Below are 27,707 nucleotides of genomic sequence, written 5' to 3' on the forward strand. Positions count from 1 at the left end.
TCCCGCTCCTCCCTCAGTCCCGCTCCTCCCTCAGCCCCTCTCCTCCCTGCTGCCCTCCCGCTGTCCCGCGGCGGAGCGGAGGAGGCGGCTCGGTACGAGCGTTTTCCACAGTTTATTGACAGCACAGTCCTTCGGCGGGGCCGGGACAGGGGCGGGGAGAGGCCGCCGAGCCCCGGCACAGGGACAGCGAACGGCTCGGACACGGCACAACCGCGAGCGCCGGGCGGGAGCGGCCCCGGCGCGGCGGGGACAAAAGCGAACGGGAATCTGCTCCAAAGTCTCTGGAAAGGCGGAGAGGCGGCGGCGAGGACGCGGGGGCGGCGCTCGGTCTGTGACCCGCCCGGACCGGGGGCGGCGGCTCGGACAGCGAGGAACGGCAGGTCCCGGGGGCGGCTCCTCCTCCTCTCCGCAGGTCCGGCGGTAACACAAACACGCTGCTTCCCTCCACAGACACCCAGAACAACGGCAGAGTCGCTTCTGGCATCGCGCTGCTTTGGCGATTACACATCCCTTGCAAAAAAGTCCGTTTGCTCCAAAAAAAGTTTATTTATATATCTCTATATATTTCAAGGAAAATATCTGTTTTTACCAAAATACGATATACAGGCACACAGCTGTAAAATAACTTTAAACCAATTCACTATAAAATTACTTTTGGTAATAAATAATCTGATTCTCAGAGAGGCAAAACACTGTACCTCTGCAGCTGTGCTGCCCGAGGCACGGTCCCTCTGCATTCCCAGAACGCTCCCAGATGCTCCCACCTGTGCTCCCCTCGTCCTTCTCACCGGGTCTTGCCCAGGGCAGAAGCAACTTGTGCTTTTCAGCCTGCATGAGGCGGAATCCTGCTCCCCACAAACCACTTCAACGGAGAAACGATGATAAACACGTGCCGAAAGCGACCTGCGAAGTCAATGGGGCAGATCCTCCCAGCAGGGTTTATTCTGGAAGGAGCAGCTGCTGGTACGGGGCTGGTGAGGTCTGCTCTGCTCTGGGGCTCCTGCAGGCCAGGGAGCTGTGCTGGGGTCTGCTCCCAATGGGAATAAAACATCTATGGGTGCATCTGGGCAGAATTCAGAGACAGTCCTTAATCCCCAAAAAGGTCAGTCAGATTCACAGGCCTCGAACTAGATCTCCTCTGTCTTGGCAAAGTAATGGTTTAGAGGGGAAAACAAGATGTGGCTGACTGGCACTCCTAAATCTAAAGCAGTTACATGTCTGATATGTTCCTCCCCTGCTCCACTAGTGGACACCCAGGTCCTCACAGCACTTGCAATACATCTGGTCACAGAACAGTATTGCTCTAAAAGTCAGATATTACCAATGTAAGGGAGCCCCCTCGGGAGTATATAATCTGCTCTGGAGAGCCTGACCTTACCGAGGTGCACAGAGCAGCTTTCAGCTCTCTAGACTAGATTTTTCCCTTATTCATACAACTGTTCCTGCCTGCAGAGCTCCCTCAGCCCCAGGAGCGGCCCTGGCACCACCAGGTGAGCGAGGCTCAGCTGCTGCTGCCCCACTGAGCTGCACTCAGACACTGACTGAGGAACTGAACACGGATAAAGCTTTTACAAAAGAAGCCTCAAGACAAAACAGTTGTTCAGACAGATGGCAAGATTTTTAGCTTCCTGGAAGGAGCAGACTTGCAGCACAGCACAGTTACAGTACACAGGAGGTGGTGCGGCAGGGGAGGTGCTTCCCAACTCATGGCAGGGATGGATCTTGGAGCAGCACTTCCACCCCATCCTTAGGGGAGAAGCCTGACCAGAGCTACTCAAGTTGTAGCCTTTGAAGATGATTATTTGGAACCTAATTTCCTGTTGCCCCCGTCTATTTCCTGTGATCCTTAAAACACATCTCTGCACATCTCCCTGGGGAGCAGTCTTGAGAGGTTTAGTCAGTCGTGACTTGACAGATATTATTTTGACAAACTACTCAAAGAAATGTCCTGGAACTTCTCAAGAAAGCACTCCAGGGAGCAAGTCTCGTTTGCACAGCTCATGGAAGTTAGTGCTCCATTTAGCTTGTGCACGAAGCAAAATGACACATCACATCCCAACAGCAAATAAAAACCAGAGCATTAAAGACTCATAACCCTGCATTCCCCTGTCACTGTTATTTTGAGAAGTCAAAAGGGCAAAAAAAGGCAACAGCAGTAACTCTGCAGGATGTTCCAAAGCCAATTTGAGCAGGAGCACAAACAATTTGAGCAGGTGCCTATTGTGGGAGCAGGATTCATCTGAGCACACCACATGCAGGGAGTAGGGAGCCAGGCAGGAGCAGTCCCATAAGGACACAGTTGGTCCAGTTCACCTTCTCCTCTCAATGTATTACATGCAGAATTTACCCCTTTAATTTGGCATTGCCTGGTGCTGGCAAGTCTTCTCCATTAATACGAGCAATAAAGATACATGGAGAAAGGGAGAGCGAGACAAGAGGGAAGGCAGCAGGCCTAAGAAGAAAAGGATTTGTTCTCTTCTCACTTAAAAATGGTTGAGTCTTTGCTTCGCTTCCACACTGAGGACTGCGAGATACAGAAACCAGATTTTCTTCAGTACACACAAGCATACACCGAGGTACCTACGACCATAGCACAGAGCACACAGTAGCACGAGTTTAGAATGACTTAGTTCAAACAAGACAAGCTTTTACTTGGAGGGGAAAATATCAACATTTTCATCTTGGATGCAGTTGCTTTGGGCGGGAAGGGAGGGGGCTGGCTTAAAATCCCAGACCAGACACTCATCCTAGCTACAGCTAGAGCAGACAGAGGGTAAGAGCCCTTTGCTTACACAGTACAATTCCATACTCCTCCCAACACAACAGGAGTGAAACCTCTATCTTTGAATGTCCCTGCCAGCACTGGACCTTCTAACAAAGATCAGCAGGTAAGAGGAGAATGAGGAACCTCGAGAATGAATTTTTGACTCGGAAAGTCTTTGCTGATAAGTACAACTTCTGAACTAATTTCAAGGACTACATTCTCCTCCTACATTCCACCTTCTTCAGGGCTTTTTGTTCAGTTTTTTTAAAAAGTGCATTTTCCTCTGATGAGATCTACCTTGGCAACAAGCAAACAGAACCTCCTTGAAGGGCTGCAAACTGGAGTAGAAGCCTTGCAGGTCACAAGCAAGGACTCTCCACTTCAGCCTGGCTAAAATGAAGGTGGGATCCCAGGGCTTTCCCATCAGTTCACCAGCCCACACGACTGGAATCATCATCATCATTCCTATGCTTGGAAACACCATACTGTTTTCCACATAGGTCGAACCAAAATGAGAACAGCTTCATAAAAGCAAAAGCTAAAGCAAAGGAAAAGCATTTGGTTGGAAGGCAGTGAGCTGGGGAAAACTCAGTTCCCTTTTTCCATGCAAGCTGAACACTGCTGGGGGAGGAACAGCAGGCAGGGCAACAGATGACCCGCCTCTCACTCCCTGCTGCATTAAAGGCTTCCTGTACCTTCAGCTTCCACATACAATCCCATGTTTTAATAACTGGGGACCTCCTACCAGGCAGGAAGGCAGAGATCAGCTTCACAGTTAATACATGAATTTTACCACTAATACATACAGGAGTACCCATTCCCCTGGCTAACTAAGGGCTCTTGTACCTCAAATCAGTCATGAATTACTTCAAGGTCCAAGGGTAACAGCAAATTACAATGGCAAAGAGCCATAACCTTTACTACAACCAAAAATGATCTGCAGCACCTTGTGGAATCCACCCAAAATGGCGTATGTGTGTATATATAAATTTTGTATATAGACATTGTAGTGGTTCATTCTTTTTAATACATATACAAGTACCTATACATATATACATATTTACAATTTACACCAGCCAGTAGATGTATGTGTACTGTACATACACACACAAACGCCGAGAACACACATGCACACACACAAACACACACTCGTTAAAACAAACTCCACAGCCCAGGAAATGAAGTCCTGCCAGAGTCCAAAGGGCAGCACCAAGTTGGGGGGGCTCAAGGTACCAGCTTCAAGACTGCTTAGGACAAACACGAGCATTCACAGGATTTTGTACACTTGGGAAATAAAGAATAGATGGTGCAAGCTTCAGCCCAGCTACAGAGAACCTTCATGCAAAGTCCCCAGCTACACTCCAGCCATTCCTGCTGTTCCATCCTGTGCCCTCAGCTGAATGGATCCACCAGTGCTGTTGTGGCTGACTAGACCACACCGTGGGTGATGGCACTGCACACAGGCCTGCCAGGATACCATGGCAGTCAGCAAGTCCTGCATTGTTTTTACCTAAACACAGAGGCATGGCTGGGCTTCAACAAAAAGCACTGATCAGACTTGTCCTTCCACTTCCTTTCTAGCAGACCATGGAACAGTGACAATAAACTTTTTTATTTAATAGCTTAAAGTATCTCCATTTCCTTCTTGCTCACACCTGCCCTGCCAGGAGCTGCCAGAGCTCCTCTGTCTGCAGGGCACCAGTACAGTCCCAAATGAGCCAGCCAGCACTTTTCCCAGCAGCCAGAACAGCCTTCCCCAGCCAGCACCTCCCCAAGGGCCACTGTCCTCCTCCACACCCCCACACCGAGTGTACGGGCTGGGGAGCCCACGGTGCTGCCACAGTTACAGCCCCTCGGTTCTCCTGGTCCCAGGGCAGGACTGAGCTGCAGTGGGGGACATGCAAAACATCCACGGGGTTATGGCAGCTCCCACTTGGTTTAACCTGCAAGGGGAACATCAGCACCTCTCCTGGGGCACGGGGATCCAGCACAGCAGGGTTGGATACGCAAGTGATGGGAAGGGCTTGTACTCAGCACTGCACAGGACGTCCTTTCAGCTCCTTTCAGGGAGTGCTCACACTGTGGGAGCCACACATTCCACCCACACAGGGAAAGGAGGGGTAACACCTCCTGGAAATGTCAGAATTTCTACACAGTATCTCAAAATGAAGAATTCCCTGTCCTCCTGTGGCAGCAATACAAATGGCAGGATGACCCACAGGACAGTAAGAGGTGGGGGCCAGCCTTGGGCATCTCTAACTTGACCACCTGCCCAACCAGGTCCTTGGCCAGCAGGACACAGTTCACATGGAAAACTGCTGTGTCCAATTTACAGGGAGCATTAAGTAAGTATCTTTACAACTTCACTTGAAAGCCACTGCTCCAAATGCAACTTAATTGTCCACAGTTTTGTCTCCTCACTTGCCTAAGACTGAAAAAATATATTTGTTATGAAGGACTCTGTTATTGCTATTGTTGGTTTGCACTGTGTGGTTCCATCTTTGCCATTTCAAATCCAAACTCTTTGGGGATAAAATATTGGTTTTTCTGTTGATTTTTTTCTTTCCAATTTCTTAAAATTGTATAAAAATAAAGGATTTCCACAAATGTGGGCTAAAGGTAACCAATAATACTTCTATGCTTAGGATCAGCTGTTGGAAATGTGGTTGACAGCCACAAGACCAGAAATAAACCTCTAGTGATTCTTTAGTTTAACATTTAAAAGACATGAAAACTTCTGCTTATAAAATTGACCCCATACAGAATGGAACAGCTCAACTAACAGCTGTTTATTATTACTTTTTAAAATAATGGTCCTAAATTTAAAAATAAAATCAAGTACTTCCTTTTATGATTTTCACATTATAAAACTGCACCATTCAAAATCTGTGGCCAGGGAAACCCCTTTGCAATAAGACAGTTTCTTTTAATAGTCCTCGAGGGTGTTTTCCAGGAAAACATTCCTAACATCCAGTATGGAAGCCAGCTCCAAAATGTGCTTTTGGAGGTGAGGGTTCTCCACCGTTTCATCTCTTGGCAGCTGAGGGTAAGATTCGGGATAATTTCGAGTCTCCTGCTAGATAACAGTGAAAACAGAGAGAATCAGACACTTGTTTCTTTCACAGCCTTTACAAAGAAGATTGCAAAAGGCCAATTTCACACTGTCTGTTCAGTATGATAGAGAGAGAAAATGTTCTAGAATTTTCAGTTTTCTGTTTCCATTATAGTGGCAATACAAATACCCACGACAATCTGAGATGGTTATTGGTATGTTCACAGAAGCTTTGCAAAAAAAAAAAAAAAAGAGAGAGAAAAAAGACTAAAAAAAAGACAAAGAGACTTCATATGTGCTTACCTACAGGCTGGAGTTCATTTCTTGAAATTACACACATGTAAGCATCTCCAGTGGGAGATTTATCTCATCCTAAAACAAGTATCTAAGACACTGAGGGCAAATCTCTCTACACTAACAGAGACACGTTTCTTTTCCCCGATATCAGTGGCCCAGGTAGCTGACTTAGGCTGAGAGAGCTGCTGGATGTCTGCAGTTCCACAAGTGAATACTGCCCCTTTCTGTGCTCAACTCCCATTTCTTCCTGCAGTGTTTAAAATGGAGCAGGCAGTTTATATGCCAACACTCACATACATAAAATGGTGCAGATCCAGAAGCAGCCTTCACTGTTGGCACAGCTTTAACCAACGGGGAGGAAAAATACATCTTCCTGTTGAGCTTATTCATTTACACTTCAAACACCTTTCAAAACCCATTCACGTTAGAACACATTCAGCAGTAACATCCCACTCCTCCCCACTTCGTCTTATATTCTTGTTCTACACCTTTTTAGTTGTGTGGAAATAATAATCTCGACTTATTAAGATGTATTTTTCTAGCAGACACAGCTGTTCAGAGTGACATAAATGAACTGGAGTGTTGTGTCTGCTGCAACTTCTGTGCAGGACTAAGGCTCCAGCAAATCAAAGGCTTTGTGCCTTTGGAGAGACACAAAGGCACAGCCTCAGTGCAACATGTAGGAATTAGCATGTGAGCATCAGTCATCTTTCTGAAATCACAGGGATGTGCTCAGCCCTCAGCCCCCTCCACCCTGAGCCAGTGCAGTTTTACATGCACTGGACTGTCCTTCCCACAAAGGCACAGACATCCCTCCATACCCGGAAGATTTTGTGCATCCTCATCGTAGCTGAACAGAAGATAAATCTCGTGAGAAGCAGGCGAAGAAATTCGTCCCCAAAAAACTGAAGAAAGGACTGGTCTGTAGAGAAGGCAAGGAAAGCTCAGTTTAGAAAGGCTTAAAAAACAAAGCCTTACAAAAGGTTCAGCTGTGCACACTGAGGCCATACCTATGGACCGGGAGTGGGTCAGCAGCTGGGCAATATCCCGGTTGATTTTCCTAAGGTAATCCTGACACTTCTCCCACAATCCTCTGCGCATGCTTGATAATCCAGAGACAAACAGGAATGCCATTAAAGGATTGTTCAGAAAGAGTGTGAAGAGGCTACCCCGCTGAGACTGATCTAAAAGGAAAAATAAATCAATAGACAAAGAGATACATTTGGCACATGAAACAGAAACGCTGTCCCTGCCACAGAATGAAGTCACTCACCCGCTAAATTCCGTAACAGAGGAGCTACTCCTCTGGGTTAGTTACACCTTCTCTCGTGCAGATCTGATCAGGGACTGGCAATAAAGCCTTGCTGGGGACGTGCATTGACACCAAGACACCTTAACTGTCTCTGTTCCCTTTCTGGGACTAACAAAGCTGCCCACAGTGCTTTAAAACCATCGTCCTGCACTGGGATGGCAATTTACTCAGTCTCTGTGTAGGAGAGGCTTTGCTCCTACCACTTGTTGCAGCTTATTGTAGAAATACCATCAGTGTTAGAATAAATTATTTACCATAAACAGTAAATAAACTTTATCATATTACTGCAGCGACTGTCAACCTGATTTACGGGTTACACAGGAGTGAAAAGGTGTCTTTTCCTGAGGAATCCAAGTTCTATTTGTTTGGGACAGATACACGATGCAACTGCAACTTCTTGGGAAATGCAATACTGCACATACCTTGTAATGCTTTTGGATATGCTGTTGGAGAAAGCAAGCACACCAATGGCTGTCCAAATAAGTTTGTGAAATTCTGTAACAGATAAGAGTTTTGAAGTATTGATCGTCACTTTGCTTGCCTTGAATATTCAGCAGGGTACAAATCCTATTAATGACAGAGACACCAATGCCCCTTGCACAGCTCAGCATTGGCAGTGAGCCTGACAAGGTCACTTACTCAGATCACACATAGAAGGAATATAACCCACTACATTTTAAAGGAATTACAATTCTCTCATTTCACTGGTACTGATGGCAGATACTCATTTCATGGAAATATTCAGTACTAATACGTTACTTGGAAAAAAAATCATGTTCTTCAGTGAAAGCCATTGGCTTTCAGGTCAAAACAGCTCTTGCATCTTCCCTCAATACCAACTGAACTGTCCAGTCAAAGTCATTTCTTTCCCCTTTTCTTTCTAAATCTAATGAAACAGGAAAGCCCAGAGGAGAAGAGTTTTAAAAGAAGCTTCCTTTAAAACAAGTATGTCATAACGTTAATATCCGCCGTACTGAACCTCATTTTACAATACCCATTTCATGCCCCCTGCACCAGCACCTTAAATATTGCCTAAGTCCCATTGCACAAGGATTTCTCCAGAACCTCAAGCAGCACCATTGTCCAGTTTCAGCAACATTTACCTGATAACAGTCCTACTGCGTATCTGTCTGGTGGTAAATCATTATCACAAAGGGAAAGAATGCCAAAAATCATTTACATAACCTCATTAGCTGTCACCAGAACAGCTCTCTTAACCATGCAGGCTTGCAAAGCCATAAAAGATGTGATTGTGTCTGCACCCTCTCAGAGCACAGACTCAAACCATTGCATCCAGAGCACCACACATACATCTGCAGAGTACAGTCTTAAAACTGTCAGGTTATGACTGTAAGACATACAACACCAGAAGTATTTGCTTGTGTAGAATCCTCAAAAAGCTAATTTTTTAATTCCTTTTGGTCTCTGTGTAATTCAAATGGAACTTTCCCTTCCAGGCAGTATATTTCAGTTAAATTAGTTTTACAGAATTAATTTAATCTAATCTGCTAAATACTAAAGACAGTAATCTAGTCTAATCAAAATAAAACATGTCCCATCTTTGGCAGAGTGCTGACTAGTCCTAAAAACCCTCTAAGTGCATTAGGAGCCCAAGAAAGACTGATAATGCTGGATACCAAGGTTTGGTCTCTAATGAAGAAACAAAGACTGTTCTCTTGCAGACAGTAACTCCAGGCCAGCCCAGGAATTGGTGAAACTGAACTACAAAGAAACATTTCCAACTCCAGGAGTCACCTCAGACCTGCTGGTTTGTACTGGACACACACTGGCAGGTTTCACCTTCTCCAGTAACGTGTATGCTCAGTTTTCATGAGCAGATTGACATTTAATTCCATCTTGTATCACTCAGTTACAGACCAAAGCAGAGCTGCCACCAGGAGCACCAACTCTGCAGTTGAACAGTGCCAACAGCAAACCCGGGTATCTCAGGCAAGGTATCACTCCCTGCAGTATCTGGGAGCACTCTGGACTCTGTCCCAGCAGGTGAAGCCAACACAGCCAGTGAGTCCTGCACAGGGGGGAAACTCCACGGCCTGACCCAGACGTGCCCTGTGGAAGGCAGGAGCTCCTGCCACCCACTACACCCACACCACGGAGCCAGGAGACACTGCCTGCCAGGCCACAGCTCCTGCCCAGACACTACTGCCTACCAGAGCCCAGGTGAACACCAGGATTCACTCACCACCACCCTGCTCCTGATTTCCCCAGGAAAGAGCTGTGGGATACATGGAACAAAGGAACTGGAGCATTTACAGCCATGGCTGGGAGCAGAGGGCAAAAGGTGCACCAGGAAAACCTGCCCTGCAGTCCAGGTGTTAACAGCAGCTCTGGATAAGGAATGCCCTACCTTTCAGTGCATGGATGACTCCAGTAAGGATAATCCATATGTTGTTTCAAAATTGACGCTGTTTTTTTACTTCAGCACTCAAGTTTCCCACAGAAGCACTGCTGCTTTTTACAATGCATGTACATCTCTTTTGAAAAAAGAACTCCCCAAAAGAAGTCACTTCACATGTAGGCTTTGCTAAGCTGAGTATTTGTACCACATCACTGACAAAGGCCTTGCATTCTCACTGGCTGTAGGTTTGGGTTTGGTTTGGTTTGATGTTAAGACTTTGCATCTGACCATGATCTGTGATCCTAGAAAACCACAGCTACAGGATGATATTGATCTAAAAATATTATTTCATCCACATATGCAGTGGTAACCTTCAAGAACACACAGCCATCTATATTTAAATAGAAGTGTTAAAAAAAATTCACAGCTTTCAGTAGACACGCTCGATTTGAAGTTATCTTCCACTTTCAGCTAAATATACAGGGAGGAAGCTGTTCAAGTGCCGCTGATTTGACAAATTGGTAAGTCACTTCCTGGCAGGACTGACTTTCAGTCATCACCATTTCAGCCCTGCAGAGAGGGGGAGAGGACAGGGATGCGTGCAGGAGAGCAGGAACGGGCTGCAGAAGAAGATGTGTGAGCAGTTGCTGTTCCTGCCGGTACTGCCAGCAGTGACATTTAAATGTCAGGATAGCTCCTGTCCTATCAGGAAAGATCAGGGCAGCCATGTGGAAAAAAGGCAGTACTGATTTCAGCTTCTCACACAGTTGCACAGACCCTCTTTGTTCGTGCCAGCGCTCGAGCCTACAAAGCCCATCTCAGCCCACCCAGGGACAGTCACACGCCAGCCCTGTCAGGGCACTGTGGGGACAAGGACCCCAGCAGGCACAGCACAGTGACAGGAGGAGTGTGCCAGGGCTAGGAAACACTGACACTGAGAGCTCTGCCATGTCCCTTCAGTGGAAAACAGAACAAGACACCTAAACCTGTCCCCACACACCTGCCTGCCTACGTTCATGAGTAAGTGGAATGTCATTTCTGAAATGCTGAATATATTTCTTCTTAGATTCCTCACAGTTGTGCCCACACGGTTCTGATCTGGGTCAGAGCCCCTAGCAGCCACTTCTATAATCCTGTCCTGAAGTACTTCCAAAACTTCCATTTCTCTGCTCCTTCCACACAGGCAGAGCTGGACTGCTCTCCCCCAGCTGCTCTGTGTGCTGAACAGACTGAGCACTGGTGGGTTTTGCACTACTGTCGGTCAGTTCACTGCAGGACAAGGAAAAGAAACTCAGTGGAGGTTACAGTTTTGCTTACTGTGTGCCCACAAAATCGAAAGAAAAATTAATTATCAAATTTAAATGTAATACAAAGAGAAAATTCTACTGTAAACACTTGACAGTTATTCTCACAAGAGCTGCAAATCTACGTGTGGAAATCCATTACCCCAAACAGCTCGAAGATGTCCACAGAACCCCAGTCTGTATCTGAATTAAGGATGACCAGGAACCCCTTACTCTCTTACAGAGTTGATCTACTTGACATCTTTCAGCAATTCTATTAAAAAGGAAGGGAGTAAAAAAACCAAACCAAAAAACCAAACCTGAGCCACACTTCTTCCCCTGAAACAAAACCAACCCTCCTGATGTTATACTGGAATGAATGTCAGGAAAGAGTAAAGGAAAATAAATCCCTACCAAACACTCATGTTCTCAGAAAGACAAGTAAATCATTCCAATTGTGCTTCCCTCCCTTTAAATGGAGAAGGGAATTTAAAAAAAAAGCAGATTTGCTCTGAAACCTCGTGTGGTGAACTTAAATGCAGTGATGTTTAAAAAGCCCTCTCAGATACATTACAGTCCAACAAAGCAAAGACCCAGTGGAGAGGCCAGATTTGAGTGTCAGGCAGGAGCTCCCTGGCTCAGTACAGAACTATCCCAAATCACACTGACCACTTATTTAGTACCTCTCCTTGGCCAACAAATGCCTTTCAAACAAACAGCACAGACTGTGGACACCGAACAGGGCACAAGTTCCTCTGGCCACTAGACGTCCCTGTTCCTCCTCCGAAACACAGCTGGGGGTGTTCCCTTTCCTCACTGCACATAATGGAGCTATAAAAAGAAAGACAGAAGTGGCACTTTCCCCAGATATAGCACATTCTTATTACCCCATTCATGAATGAAATAAATGTGTAATGCTCTGCAGATTCAACTGGCCACTACGAGAGCAATGCCTGCTTCTGTATTACCCGAATTGCAGATTCCCAGAGGTGACTTAGCATGGAGCAATTCTACTGTAAGTCCAGAGCACCCTAGGAAGGAGGCTCAGTGTCCAAGCAAATACCACTCTACAGTAACACTGGATGCTAATTTGAGTCTTGTTACTTCCTTGGTTCAGACACAGACACCCTGTGTTTTATAACATCAGGTTCAATGCTTTGACTCCTTTCTGTTGCTTAAAAGCAACTTGAGTGTTGGATGACTGGAAAAAAGAAAAGCACATTAGTTATCTCCCTCCCCCATGCACACACACCGAGATTTGTCTTTGGTATAAAACAAAAATAAACCTCCCACCAGAGACCTTGGAAATCTTGAACCTTTTTTCCCTCCGGGAGGATTTATTACTTTCCAATGAGCGGCTGTTCATGTGCTTCTCCTTCTTGTTCCTATTCATAGGGTCAGATCCTGACTAGCATGCACAACCTCAAAAGAAAAGAAAGACTGAATACAAACTGTTTAAAAAAATAGCCTGTTAAAAGTGTAAGCTAACTAGGGGTTGGCACTGTATCCTACCACACGAGGAGCTGCCTCCAAGGGTCTTACCTTATAGGCGACGCTGTTGGAAGAGTCCACGATGATGAACAGAGGCTTTCTGGTGAAAGGGTAGAGATCTCCAGGGTGGAGGCTGGAAAGAGAAAGGGATACCTCACAGAGCACTAGAACTGCTCAACCACACAGCTGCCCACATCCAGATAAAAACCAAGCAGATTCCCCGTGCCCCAGGCCTCAGATTCATCCTCAGGGAGTAACTGCTCAACTCACTTGGTATTCTCTGTAATATGGGCTATGGGACTTGTTACTAGTTCAAGAGATGTTTATCTTCTTGAGAAACCATCCATCATTAATCTGAAGTTTGCCAGTAATTAAGAACTTACATTAAGTCACAGCAATACTTTTGAAGTGTTTAAATCATCATTTAAACATTCATTTCTCAGTGTTCGACTTCAAGCCAATCTCCACTATGATGTCCTGCACTGAGGAGTTCGAATTCCAGAGGCTTTGATGCCTTTTTCTCTATTGAAGACAAATTTTTCTGAACTCCCAGGTGTTCCCACTGTGACACTTACCAGTGCATCTCCTTGTACGACTGGTTTCGCTTGTGGATCGCGTCCCCATTGATAATGTCCCGGTTACTGTTTGTCAGAACACCCCCAAAGTCATATGGACCTACACAGGGGGCAAAGGAAGCTCAAATCAGCAGGGGCAACTCACCCCTGAGAGATTTAACGATTATATGGAAGGGAGAAAGCAACAACAAATCTCAGAAAACTGAAGGAATCTGAACTACTGCACTTGTAAGGAGGGGAGAGGGGAATGTGGAGCCTTCACTAACTACATATTCCAATGATACTCTCTTAGCAATTTCAGCATCTATCAAATAGAAGCAAGCAATGCAACTTCATAACTTCTAATTTAATTATTCACTATTTATCCACAAACATAATACAAAAGATCCAGATATTGGCTTTTGTTAAACTATAGAGCAAAAAGATTAAAACCCATTACACACCTGAAACAGGAAAATCAATACCTCTGTAAAATTACTGTATGAGTTTGCATATTCCAGATTCAGAATTTGATAAAAAAATAAAGTTAAATTAATCAAAAATAAGGGATATATTATTATCATCTGCAGTTATAACACTGCAAAGGGGAGAAGAGAGAGCTCAGAGAATGACAAAAGGACAAAACAGATTTAACCAGATTTCAAATCTGCAGCAAAGGTTTGTATTTTAAGATTTCAAAGTCAGAATTCACAATTTGCACATGCACAGCCCCTGAACATGTGTTCCCATGGTAAGCTAACAAAGTATTCTGCTAAGTTTGCACAACTGAGCTACGGCCTGACTGTCTGATGGAGAGCAAAGATGAAAGCAATGGCTACAAAAAATATCACATCCTACAAGATATCGAGATATATTTCTGCCATTGGTATGGATATGAAATGTCACTAACATTAGTAAAATAAAGTATTAGGGTTTCCTCATTCTGTTATACATTTGCAGAGCTGGTTGACCCCTATCTGGCCACCAAATGCAATTTTTTCAGGTTTGGATACAAGGCACCTTTCCATTTTAAGGGAAGCTTTGGGGATACAAAATCAGGAACAGAACAGACATTAATTTAGCACAGTTACAAACATCTCACGTGTCTGCCAAACACAAGCTGCTCGCAGGCAATGGACAGTGCAACTTGCAGCTGCTATCCCTTTTAATAAGGCAGAACTCTGGGCAGACCACACCACCTTATTAAAAGATTGCAGTTGTGATGGGATGCACTGAAGGAAAGCTGCACTCTGACTGTGCAGCTCCTCAGGTGACTGAGCCTGGATGCTTCTACCACAAGGTCTTAAGCTGAAACAACACATGCAGTGAGGTGGACATACCACAGGCCTTGGAGAACAAGCTTCAGTTAGAACCTACCACCAAGTTGCAGCAAGAAGTAAAATGTTAAAAGCATTTAAAAAAATCACTGCCACAACCCAAAGCTGACAGGGATTTTTTTTCTTTTAGCATTTTGAGAGCTCTATAAATCATGCACCGGGGAGGACAAGGCATGCATCTTATAAAGGAATGCAAGTCTCAAACAGATGAGGTTTGTCCAATATTTAGGATGTTAAAAAGGTATTCGGATTTTTTCTTGAATTACATAAACAGATCTTTGGACTGTGTTTACTTTAGCCAACCAGTTTTCAGCTTTTACATTGCAGCTGCATCCAAATATTCTGCTAGACTGCAAAGAACAGGAGGATGAGGTGAGGGGAATTGTCGAAATCATGAGAAGGGCTTGAATTGTCAGGTTAATGAGCGTGCAAATAGACCAGTCCCTGCAGCTGCTTCAGCCCTTTCACCCCCCATCTCCTGGTGCTGGGGATGGAAAGAATCACAAAGTGCCACTGAGCCATTTTATGAACTTTGCACTGATGCATCAACTGAGCCACGTGGTCTTCAAAATTAGGGAAGCTTTTAATACTTCAGATGCATCAAAAACTGGATGTGTCCTTAGAAAAGTTCTCAGGTTAATGCACATTAATTAAAACACAAAGAATTAATTATTGTTTGTGGAAAAAAAAAGGCTATCTTACTAAGTAGACAGGAGAATCAAATTGACTTGTCTTTGAAAGGAGCTTTGTGACATCTTTCTTGGTCACTTGTCCTGGAACATAAAGAGAATTCAAGCCCTGTTCATGACAGGGAGCATTCCTTTATTGTACCTTCACTATCCGAACGACCTGATGGAAACACGCCCGTGGCAGACAGGTAGATCAGCAGCACACTGTTTGCAGGCAGCTCCTGAAACCCAGACAAGGAGAGTGGCAAGGGAAGAAAGGTAAAGTTTATTTTAATATTCAACCATCACCTTCATAAATACATTGTCATTATCACTGTGCTACTTCTGCCCACCAGGGCAGTGCACAGACCAAAGGGTCACCCGATGATGTGTCCGTAACTTTTCTCCACACAGACCTCTAGGCTGATATCAGAGGTCCAAGCTGCACTGAAAAAGCATCTGCTTCCACACAGACTCTCTTACTGTCTAGCCAGATCTGAGATATGGAAATTAAAAGCTGCCAAGATCCAAACAGACCCTAACTCCCAAACAATTCACAAAGGAAGGTTTGTTTCCAAATACCCCAAAGTCTGCAACATCTGTCTCTTCCCCTTGGCCCTTCTCAGCTGGCCAACAAGCACGACACATCCAGGTTTCTGTATAGACCTCTAAAAGAAATCTATTTTCCACCTTTCTAGTGGGCCATTTGCATCAGGGAACAGATACCTTTAACTTCTGCCAAAGGCTGAGCATGCAGGCACACAAAATTCTAAGAAGTAAGGATGCACTTCCTGCACCTCACCAGCTGTTCCTGGAGACAAACTGAAACTTGTTTCTTTATAGGATTCATGTTTCGGTTTTACTACTAAATCCTAAGTTGTGGACTTGTACAGTCAGCATTAAGCATAATGAACCCAGCAACTTCGATAAATTAAAATAAGTGCAGCAACTATTTAAAAAATCTACAAATGTATAGATGACTGGCTTGGAGGACAGCAGGGGGTAAGAAAATAAGACAGGCAGATAAAACTACAGCTTGTGCAGGATACAGTTTGAATACAGGGATACAGGACTGGAGATTTAGCAGCTATACAGTGCTGAAGAGCAACCATTTCCTGAGGTACTTCCCTGACTTTGGATTATGTTTGGCATGACATGAAGTAAAAGAACACTTTAAAGATTTTTCTGTTCTCCAGATCAGTGCAGATCCACATTTTATTCAGTGTCACAAACTATCCTGGATGTTTTTCTTACAAATAAATTCACCAATTTCACAAACCTTAAATGATGCTGCTAAAAATGTATATAGCTGGCTAAAAGTTGGTTTATAAAGGAGATATTTATGGGGGTTTTCCCGCCTTGCTGGTTTCTCTGTCGATTCCTGTTAAAACAAACAAACAAACAAAAACACTACTCAAAAAACCCCCAAAACCAGATATTATCAAAGCAGTTTCAAAACCCTCCAAATTTCTACTTATTAGAATGTTCATCTCCAACACATTTCCTACACAAATGGTCCGCCCACGGTGCATTTCCTGTTACACAGTAAAGCAAGTTGCACAGTATTGATACTACAACTTTGTAGTATGCCCCATTTAAACTTGTTACCTAAATCTTTCTTACTCTCTAAAGCATCGTCCAAGAAAAGAGTGACAAAATTCACTCTTCATCTCAAATAAATAAATTAAATTCTTCGTACTTCCTTATGCCCCCAGCTAAAATATTTTTATGCTTTCTCAGCAGGGGATATTAACTTTCAGATGACTTAGCAACCTGATGAGTCCAGGTTTGAGCTACTCTTCACTAACTTCCAGTAGGTTACACCATCTTTACTAACCTGCTCTGCACAGTGACAGTACTGAAGGAGTATACTATTTAAAATAAAACAAATGAAAGGCCCAGTTAAGATCTGTTGCCAGGTTTGTCACTGAAGTGGAACTTACCTGCATTCCAGGTTTGTTCATTTGTGATGCCAAGTTCATGGGTTCCCTCTCCAGTGCTTGCAGCATGCGGAACATGTCCACTGTCAGCTCACTGAACTTCACCTGCAAGAGAGTCACACAGTTTATTCTGACAGATACACATTAAACAGCATCTCTCTGGAATCATCCAGGTAAGAGACTCCACTGCATACCAGACAGACCATTCTCTCTTTCTCAGGGATCTGCCAGTGCCCTCTTTGAACTTCCAAAGAGCTGTGAAGGACTTCTGGAAAAGTTCGCTGAGGACAAAGTCTACTTGTAACTGGTCTACCCAGACAGGTCACTGCAGTGCAGACCCCTGCTTCCAAATTACAGACCTCTCCAGGCTGCTTACAAATCAAGTGCTGAAATGGCTATGGACTATAAATTCAGACAAAATCTTACAGAGATACACGAAGTGCAGTTTAGATGTAACTGCCTTGCTTACCTGAAAAAAGAGCTCAGAGAGAAGTCATGAAGTTTGTACAACCTCACTGTCATCATGTAAAAAAAAAGACTTTGAATGTCTTTTGAAAACCTCTTCCTGTTGCCACTGAAGTTGCAACAAACCGGAGTATGTCACGTGAGAGCTTAAGTCAAGCTTTTTCAAGATATATCTCAGAGGTCTCTCATGCTCGAATGTTAAGAACAATCCAATATATGAAAATCAATTGTATCAACTTAATTGACATGATGAATATAAGCAGTAAGAGGTCAGTACCACAGGTCTAATATCTCACATTTCATTTTTAGCTCCTATTTCTGAGAATCTCTTCTTCTTGATGCCATTGCAAACATCACAATAAAAATATTTTAAAGTTCTCCTCTGTTGGATTGGCTGTTGAATGATAAGAAAGGTTGTCAAGGGAGGAACTCCAAAGATGTAAACCCAGGTCTCCAGAATTTCTTTTACCTGGTTGTTGCAGTTCCCAATAATGAGTGCATCTGCAAGAGCAAGCTGTCCCACTATCATCCCCTGCTCCAGCAACGGAGCTCCTGTCTCAGAAAGCCTGTTAGAGGTGATTACAATGGTGTTGTCATCATTTAAAACCATGACAGGGTCTGCCTAAAAAAAGCAACCAGAATAAATCAGGAATTCAGAAAACATACAGATCTACAGTCAGAGAAAAGTCCAAAGGTCTCGTCACTTACAGAACATTTCATAACTGAGGCAGATTTTTTTAAATTACTTTGCTGTACACATATTTGTATATTTGCATGCAGGCTACAGGGTAATGCCTTCCCCCACAGAAAGGCAAAGTTCTTAAGGACTGCAAAAAATACACGGTACAAGCACATGAAAGTACAGCAAATAGACAAGCATACTGCCTCCAATGACATGGACTCTGCTTCAGCTTCTCTATACCTGAGCAGTCAAATAGCATCAACAGCCTTACAAATTCACACAGAATAAACTAAATATTCCTTCCTTCAGAATAACTCTGCCCTATTTTAGTTTGCCTTCCTAGAAATGAATAGCAAAGGAGGAGAGTGAATGGTAATGCTGCCACCCCTTCTGGCAATATTGAAATACTCGTGTTAAGGGCTGTGGCATGAACACACCAGTGAGCAAATGGGACAGGCACACTATCCCTGCCCCTGCTTACCTCAGAGGTGGTGATACAGCACCACTTTGGTGAACAAGACAGAAAATCTTACTTTTGAATAAACAACTAGAAGGAAATGCTATTCTCACCTCAATAAATGCTGCCACTTCCTGAAGAACCAGGTTCCACTCCACCTGATCTTCAGTATTAAAACGGTGAGTGTAGTCCTCAATTTCATCTGACAGCTCCTGATGTAGACAGTTGAAAGACAGACACAGTCACTTCTTAAACCAACAGTCTAACAGGCAGGCAGTAACTTTACATTTGGTTAGCTGTGCTGGCCTTTAAGAATAACAAATAAATTCCTTGAGAACATATGCAGCACGCTTCTGACTAACATGCCAGCCAAAACGCGCTCTTTCAGCAGACAGAATGCCAACGTTGCACTCAGTTCTGGCAATGCAAATTGTCTTTTAAGTAGGTCCAAATGCAAAGAATATCTGGAGTTAACTATCCCACTCACAAGCAGCTCTGTCACTGGTTATTACCATAAGCTATGGATGCCAAGGACTCAAATTTCAGCTTACAAGTGACTTTAAATACACTGAGAAAGGGAATGGTGTGGCTGTTTCAGCTGCTGCTAAGCTAAGCTAGCAGTTCAAGGGAGCTCAGACACAGAGACAGCAATGCAACCTACACAAAACTGTCAAGACCAGGAGCTGCTTGCAGCGAGGTTGTCAGAGGGGCTGGGAAGCATATGCTGTGGGGAGCAGCTTGGTGTTCCTTTGCTGCAGTTACAGGGCACCTCCCCGTCTAGGCTGCAGCTATTGGAATATTTTTACTTTGTGTTCAAACAACCCTGTCAAATCATTTGAGCTTAAAGTGTCATTACTAAATGTCTGAATCACAGCAGATGTTTGCTATGTAGGATGTCAGATAGACTAGAAAAGTGAGGATCAGCCACCTCCCACCCCTCAGCACCTTTAACCTTATTTTAACGTACCTTTACAAGGTCCTTTACAACATCCATTTTGTTGAGCAAGAGACAAACCACTATAAACCTTGCATAGTAACGCAGCTTCTTAACCACCAATTCAGGCCTAAACACAACAACAAAAACACGACAGCCAAACTTGAGAATAAAATAGAAGAGAGGTAGGTACTGGGGTAAAGGAGAGGAGGAGTTTGAGAACAGAGCAAGGCTGAACACTTGCAGATTAAGAGTTCTGACTGAATTCATATCGTGATCAATAGCTGCCCAGCTGCTTAGAGGTTTCTTTAAAATTGGGTACAGGGACATAAAAAATATCTAAGAAAGCCACAGCCTCCCCCTTCTCCACAGTTTCCTTCTGTGAGAAAGGCATGGGGGTCAGATATCACGGTTGGCTCTTCAAACCTTACAGTTTATAGCTCTTTGCTGCTTCCATGCACTATTGCAGTCTTGAAAAAACAAGGGCAGCCATTCAGACATACCTGTCCTCTTTGTTGACTTGGGAGTAGTATGACCTCTGCCTAATTGCTGAGTAGAAGGAGAAAGCCTCATTGAGATAGCTGGTTTCTGAGGTGCGCAGGCTGCAGAGGAAGAATCAGATTAGCTCACTGCCTCAGATGGAAATCCAAGCCAAACCCTCCCTTCCTGCCCCCTCAACCCGCTTGTGCATCCACAGCAAAACTCCTTCCTCAAATAACATCATATAAAAGCCAGACCCTCATTCTGGGAAGCCAGATTTCAGAGCTTGGATGCCATTTCAGATAACAATCAAAGCTGCCCATCTTGCACCCATATGTACAGGTGATGGGTTCATTGGAAAGTTTAAAGGAACACTAAGCTCCCAAACTTGTAAATCACACTTTTGCAGGACAGTCCAATGCAGCACGCATGGAAGACACTTTGGTGGCAGGAGATAAGTCCTCAGGCAGTATCAGTGTGAGCAGCAGTGTGGTACCAGGCTCACAAGTACTCTTCCCTGCAGCCCCATGCAGTCCCCAGGGCCCTCATTCAGAAACAGGCATCATGACTCAGCCCAATCACTGATTCCTCCTGACTGAGCATCCAGACATTTGGCAGGGAACTGCACTAACCCTGCATTCCCCACTGAATCCTCTTCTGTGCTTACTTACTAATAATGGTAATAGAGCTGCCCAATCTTGGAAGCAATTTCCCCAATTTGCCACCTCTTCAACCCATACCGATTGTCCAATACTTGTCTATTTTGCAAGAGAGAAAAGAAAGATTAAAAGGCATTCCCGAATTTCCCAGAACAAACCACCAGACAAGACAAAGAGCCATTGCAGGGCCAAATTCAGCTCTCATTCCTGGTGCAGCATTCCCAGTAACAGCCCCTACAGAGCCAACAGCACAGCACACACCCCCCAGAACAAGGACCGTTTATCTTGCATTAACTTGTGAGAACCAGACAAAAGTGTGATGCACAAAATACACACAACAAAAGGTCACAACTTCCCGGGAGAACGCTCAGACTACGCAGCCAGAGGAAGGTGTGAAGGATCAGAGCCCACGCTGCAGCAAGAGGCTTCACACCATTCCAGATGGGTTCTGCTCTGCAGAATCCATCATCTCCTCAGTAAGACATTAAAGCACCACACATTCAGGTAGAGCAAAAGGGTTTGTTAAAAAAGTCACACTGAAAACTCTGCAACATTTTAATTCATTAGACTGTGAGCACTGCAGGAAGCGGCTGTTCCCTCCCTTCATGCTTGAACAGCACAGTGAAATCTCAATCTTAGCTGGGGCCCTGGGCATGCCAGAGATTAAAGCTGTGCTGAAACCCACACAACTCATCTGCCTACAACATTCCCTTACCGATGCTGCTGTTGGAACTTCCAGAGTTTGGTGTAAACATCAAACGTTCGCCCAAAATAGGACTGCCACTGCTTCTGCCCGTACTGAGGTAAATCCCTGCAAGAGACAGTGACAAAGGCAGAGTAAGGGAGCACATTCCAGTCAGCCCAATGTGACAGCAGCCTGTTTGTGTCCAAGTCAGAGCAGTTTTGTTCAGGATTGACTTGCAGTACTTTAGAATTCTGCCTGCACCCAAAACTACGAGAACCATGATTCCTGGAGTTTCTCAGAACCTGTTGTTACTGGATCACTCCAAATAGGAAACAACCATGTTCCTACATGCCACAGGGGATATAAAACATCTTATAGTCTTGCTAAAAGAGAAGTAATTTTACGGTTATATGTACAGAAAGCTAAATTGGACTCTTAAAATACCACAGTAAAAAAAAACCTCACCCAAGAGCAAGCAGAATAATCTAATAGAAATTAGTTCATTTAGACTTGTGCATCATCATAATATTTCTTCCAACTCATTAAGGAAATAACCTTTTTTAAATGGATCAGGCTGTTTGCTGTGTTTCAGAAGCAGAGCTTATAACATCACCAACAAACCCACTGTCCAAATGTCACCAGGTCAGGCCAGCACATGGATGTTCACAGTGAACACTCGCCAGGTCACATTACATCACCACCACAATATTTGTCACCCTCTAACTCATAGTTAGTGACATGTCACAACGTGAGACTTTCTGGTCTTTTCATACCAGTCTCCAGTGCTGTGAATTAGGCAACCCAGTTCAGTTCTGCTTTCATTCTCCACTGGATTTCCATGCTGTGGTGTGTTTCCACTCCACAACTATGATGTATTCCTAAGGATTTCGGCTTTAAAGGTTTGTGCTCTCGATCCTCACAGAGGGTTGTCACCTGGGAGTGACTTGAATCTTGGAACAAGTGCAACAGAGGACACCAAACCCCTCAGTCTCACTGAGCACATCTTGCCTACAAATATACACTGAAGCTGATTCAAAGAAGGTAGAAGAAAGTAGAAGTGGAATAGCTTTTCCAAGACAGCATAATCTTTCATTTGATTCAAGACTGATTTCTCCAGGGAATGCTCTCTCAAATCACTGTGCTGGTTAATGTACCACCTTCAGCACACGGGCACAGAAAAGCAGCACATTCCACTTCCAAGCCTGGAGGGCGGAGACCGAGGGAACCACCATCTTTAGGAAACCTTGCCATGTCCTCTGAAGGAGTCAGAGAAGCAGAGCAGTACATATGATTTCAGAGCATTCTGGCATGTTTCTGATCATTGTAATTGCTTTAACAGCACCCAAGGTAGGAAAGGAAATTAATATTCCTTTGCTCGTCAGCCAACTGTACTTCCCACACAGCTTGAAGGGACCTAGTGTAGCTACTACATGTAAAATTAATCTGTTACCAGCCTGGAAAAACATTCCAGGACTTGGTGCTGGAAGATGAAGGAAGATGCCAAGGAAACTGTGCAGGATTTTACCAAATTTAAAAAAAAAAAAAATCCCCTCAAACTTGCAATTGGCTGCCCAACATCCTGGCACATACACTGGTGTAGCCAAGGGTGAACAGGAATATAACACCTGCTTCAGGGCACCAGCATCATCCAGATACAGCTTGATACAAACCTATGCAAATCTACAGTGTTTACTGCAAGGAATGATGCACCACTTTCTCCTGTAATAGATGTAAACATTTTAGCTAAACAAAAGAAGTTAAGGCACTGTCCAACAAATGCCCGAGATACACTGGAGGCTTTGATATAGCAAGAGACAGCTTTAATTTAATTAGCACATCCACAGGATTCAGTGTTAAAAAGCAAAAATAAAAAGTGAATACAAATACAGAACAACGCTAAAATGGATCATTTAAAAAAAATTATACAAATCAAAGTTCCCCAGCACTAACTTACAGAATGACTGAATTAGGGACCTGACTCAAAAAATCCTACCAGTAGTAAATTGAGCTTTCCAGGCCAAGTTGCTCAGGACATTTGAGCAAAGGTCTAACATATGGGAACAAGAGAATGCCCTTCTCTCAGACACCAAGAAGTAGCTATGTGCAGCCATCAGGAAATAAGCAGGTACCTGTGTTCTGATCATGCTCATGCATCTATCCCTCATCAGTCAGACAATTAATACACTCTCCATACCGCACCTGTCGCCCCAATTCCATACCTTCCTCCTAGCCTAAACATTCTGGTAAAGCCCAACTCACTGTGCTGTGTTAGATCCGAGTATCTGAAAATCAGTGTCATTTTAAGAAGCCTGTGTTAGCACAGTGTCCATGTGTTTGGCCACTGCTGTCCACGGCCGCTGCTGGGTGTCCACACGGATATTCCTCAAGCAGCGTGCTCGCCTAATTGCAGCTGGCATAGCTGCACAATACCACGGATTCCTCGGCTCCCCAGGGAACGGGAAAGATCTCCATGGAAACAGACAGTAGCACTTGTTCTTTTGATAGTATTCTGACATGGCTGTAATAAAACTTCATTTATGACAATACATTACCGTGGTTTCACCACAGCTTGTCGCAGACAGGAGCTGCCCTTCCTGCCATCCATTTACTGCTCTGTGTGCTCGACATCACATGTACCAAGAAATTTGGCTGTGAGAAAACAGATGCATAGGCAAAAGAGGACATATAGTGCAGGTTTTTTAATAGGACCAGAGGAGAAACACCTCAAAAGAACCCTAAAGCCTGGCTCCACTGCAGAGTTATTAACATAGATCCTCTCACCAATGGAGACAGAAGCAGACCCAGAAGCAATTAGACACCCAGCTTCAGAACTAAAGACCTATATTATGGGTCTTTATTTCACTGCTTCCAGATCTACAGAAGGACACCAGAACACCATGGAGAGACAAAGACAGCAGGCTCAGGTCCCTGCAGAGTGTTCCCAGCCCAGGCTGCTGGTTCAGAACAGGCAGTGCTGGGGCACGCACTCAGGCTGGACACCACTGCAGGAGGGAGGAAGGGACAGCCAAAGGAATCCAGATGCAGAGGAGGGAGTGGAGATGTCTTGATTTAGGACAGTACAATAGCCTCCAACAAGTGGAAACCGTTTCCAGTTTCTTGGCTTTTAAGGCATTCCAAACAGCACATGAAGACACAAACTCAGATGCTCTAAAAGGATGGGTTTCCCACACTGGGAAAACTGGTTCCCTTGCTGCACTAGAGTGGCTGGTGGATAAATTCCACAGACAGTCCAGAATTTTATCGAATTCTTGCTGTACTCCTTGTCTCAGCAAAGACCAGCACTACTTATGTGCTCATAATTAATTCTCTGTCAGTAGTTCATTTCAGCCATGCTGCTGGCAGAAGCCAGATAATACTGGCTGAAACCCAGTTAAAGGTGCTGAGGTGTGCTTGGCCAGCACCACATGGAAGTTGTCACACAGGGACAACTTCCAGAGATGTAAAGAAGTTGAGAAAGTCCTGGAGACTCAGCAGTATGCTTCAAAGAGGGAGGTTACAATAACTGGAAGTTTAATATTCAAAGCTTTAAATACATTCACAGTTTCGACAGGTGATAAAAAAGACAATTTCCTTTTATGTTCATGGGCTTCTAGTAATTACAAGCTCCTGCTCCCAGAACTGAGCAGCAGCAGGATAACAGTGGTGTAGCTTCCCCACAGACTCTAATAACCCACAAAGGCATGACCACACCAGGGCACTCCCCATAACCTGCCACACCAGTGGGAGAAGCCACTCCCTTCCCAGGACCACAGCAGGTACACCTGCAGCACTACCTGAGGCTAAAGAGGCTCCTGTTGTTTCTAAAGCAGCAGCAGTGTGGAATAAAACTAAGGTTCCACACTTGCGTCTTACTAGAAATCTACAAAATACCTGGTGCTACAAATTACACACTGTAACCCTGAATCCCACAATCATTAAGGTTGGAAAAGAGCTCTGAGATCATGGAGTCTGACCTGTGCCCGATCCCCACCCTGTCCCCCAGCCCAGAGCACTCAGTGCCACAGCCAGGCCTTCCTGGGACACCTCCAGGGATGGGCACTCCAAACCTCCCTGGGCAGCCCCTGCCAAGGCCTGACCACCCTTTCCAGGGAGAAATTCTTCCTGATGTCCCACCTGAGCCTCCCCTGGCACAGCTGGAGGCCGTTCCCTCTCCTCCTGTCCCTTGTTCCCTGGGAGCAGAGCCAGACTCACCCCAGCTCCCCCCTCCCGTCAGGGACTTGGAGAGGGAGAAGGTCCCTCCTGAGCCTCCTTTCCTCCAGGCTGAGCCCCCCCAGCTCCCTCAGCTGCTCCTCTCTAAACCCTTCCCCAGCTCCATTCCCTTCTCTGGACATGCTCCAGCACCTAAATGTCCTTCTTGAAGTGCGGTGAGGGGCCAGAACTGGACAAAGGACTCGAGGTGCCTCAGCAGTGCCCAGTACAGGGGATGATCACTTCCCCAAAATGTGGTTGTGAAAAGTCTTCTAATTCTTAAAATTTCAAGTTCCTCTGTGATACTGAACACATTTAAGCACTTTTTAACATTAAAAAGAAAATAATACCAGTGACAGGACACCGTGAAAAACTGCTTCCTAAAACCCTCCCTCTTTCCAGCCTTTTTCCAAGAAAAAAGCAAGTGGGAGTGGGGAAAGCAGAAAAGAGAGCCATTGGAACATGCTTCTCTAGCAGTTTTTCCTGACTTGTAGCCCAGGGTACAGATGCTAGAAAGACAATGTCCCCTGTGCACTCCCCCAGGCATGGCCACTGGAGATGGTATCACCAGGAGCACGAGCACAAAGTACACTTTCGAGCAGCAACCTTGGCAGACCATCATATGTTTTCCTCAAATGCTGTATTTGGCATCTGTATTGGGAAGAGAGGAAGGAAATGCTACTGAAACAAAGACGTGGCAGGCTGAGCCCTTGCAATTTTTGGCAGCAGCAACAGCTAAGCAGCTGCCAACACAGCCATAGGCTCAGCTCCCTGTAGCTGAAGTGCCCAGAGGAGGTTTTGGGAAGGAAATCATTGCTCTCCTCTCCCTCCTCTGTCACTTCTTTTCCACAAAATGTGGTAGGGACAAGAGAATGGCATAAAACACAGCAGCAAAGGCCATCATCATCTTCAAAACAGAAGGTGGCAGAAATGTATCAGATGCATTTATTATGCTGGAGGGAAAAGCAAGAACCAGACTAAGAATTGGGATGCTTGCCAAGTTATTTTCAGGTGAACTCCCCAGAGAACAAGCACTAACAGATGAGATACCTGAGAAATATAATGTTGCTTTATCCAGTCATTATGCCCTTGGCAATCACAGGTCTTAGAGGTGAAATGGTGATCAAGTTCAGCACAAGAAGAACATTAACTGTGCCAGCTTACAGTAAGGACAGAGGCAGGCTCCCATTCCAGAATGTTCTTGTTTTCAGACAGCACAACTGGCTGCTGAAGGCCATCTCTCTATTTTTATTGGCCATATATCATCCAAAGGTATTTTCCATTTTCTTTTCATCTAGCTGGACAAGAAGCTTTCTTTTTGGCAAAGTACCACAGATATACACAGAAACTACATCTCTCATCTGGAAATCTGATACAAGCACTAACTCCTTCCATGCTCAGAGAAGAGACAGACAGGTTGGAGGTACTCTGCCACCTCTCTGATCTGAACTGAGCAACACACAGCCACACATGAACTGGATTCATTTGTACTCTTCAGGGACTCAGGCCAAAATTCCAAGCAAGATCTATCATGGAGACAGACAACAGCCTCAATGATCCTTGTGCGTCCATTCCAACTCAGAATATTCTGTGATTCTGTGATGGAGCTTGCTTGAAATTTGGGCTTGAGTCACTGAAGAGTACAAAGGAATATCAGAAAGCCAATGTAATGTCATATATGGTCCTGGAAATCCTGGCCTCAAGATCTCAGTCCTTTTGCTTTAGACTCTCTTTCACGGGGTGTAGAAGCAATCACCAAGAACTCCCTGTCTCTACTGCCCATTCACCATTCAGATTTTGGAGCACAAACTGTTTGTTTTGGATTTGGTAATCAACTCCTAAAGCACATGAAAGGATTATCAATAGCGGGGGGCGGAGGAATTAAAAACATCTTTGCTAACCATCTGTGTTTGACTAACAGCAAGCTATATGGGCCCAAACATACAGGATTACTCAGAGACCAGTAAGAGGCTGCACTGCCAACCAGATACGAGCTCAAACTCATGTTGCTTAAGAGACTCTACAGCAAAGCTTAGAAATAACCAGCTCCTGAATACATAATGTTTAACTCAGCATATA

At 44.6% G+C, this 27,707-nt stretch overlaps 1 protein-coding gene across 3 annotated transcripts in view; it reads right to left on the reverse strand.

Annotated features, from left to right (window-relative positions):
- Positions 1-5,169: 5,169 nt before the first annotated feature.
- Positions 5,170-27,707, reverse strand: part of SCAI (suppressor of cancer cell invasion) — a 32,814-nt gene continuing 10,276 nt past the window's right edge. For all 3 annotated transcript variants that reach the window (XM_027650072.1, XM_027650070.1, XM_027650071.1), the window contains exons 3-17: positions 21,450-21,545; positions 20,747-20,833; positions 20,099-20,197; positions 19,629-19,725; positions 18,775-18,873; positions 17,992-18,144; positions 17,061-17,162; positions 16,397-16,498; positions 15,281-15,359; positions 13,134-13,233; positions 12,610-12,691; positions 7,848-7,920; positions 7,124-7,297; positions 6,935-7,035; positions 5,170-5,840 (exon numbers count right to left, since the gene is read on the reverse strand). In XM_027650072.1, coding sequence (XP_027505873.1) covers positions 5,691-5,840; positions 6,935-7,035; positions 7,124-7,297; positions 7,848-7,920; positions 12,610-12,691; positions 13,134-13,233; positions 15,281-15,359; positions 16,397-16,498; positions 17,061-17,162; positions 17,992-18,144; positions 18,775-18,873; positions 19,629-19,725; positions 20,099-20,197; positions 20,747-20,833; positions 21,450-21,545 — 1,594 coding nt within the window. In that variant the 3' untranslated portion in view covers positions 5,170-5,690. The remainder of the gene's footprint in view (positions 5,841-6,934; positions 7,036-7,123; positions 7,298-7,847; positions 7,921-12,609; positions 12,692-13,133; positions 13,234-15,280; positions 15,360-16,396; positions 16,499-17,060; positions 17,163-17,991; positions 18,145-18,774; positions 18,874-19,628; positions 19,726-20,098; positions 20,198-20,746; positions 20,834-21,449; positions 21,546-27,707) is intronic.

Source organism: Corapipo altera, unplaced genomic scaffold, assembly GCF_003945725.1.
Source record: "Corapipo altera isolate COAL_440 unplaced genomic scaffold, ASM394572v1 268, whole genome shotgun sequence".
Classification (NCBI taxonomy): Eukaryota; Metazoa; Chordata; class Aves; order Passeriformes; family Pipridae; genus Corapipo; species Corapipo altera.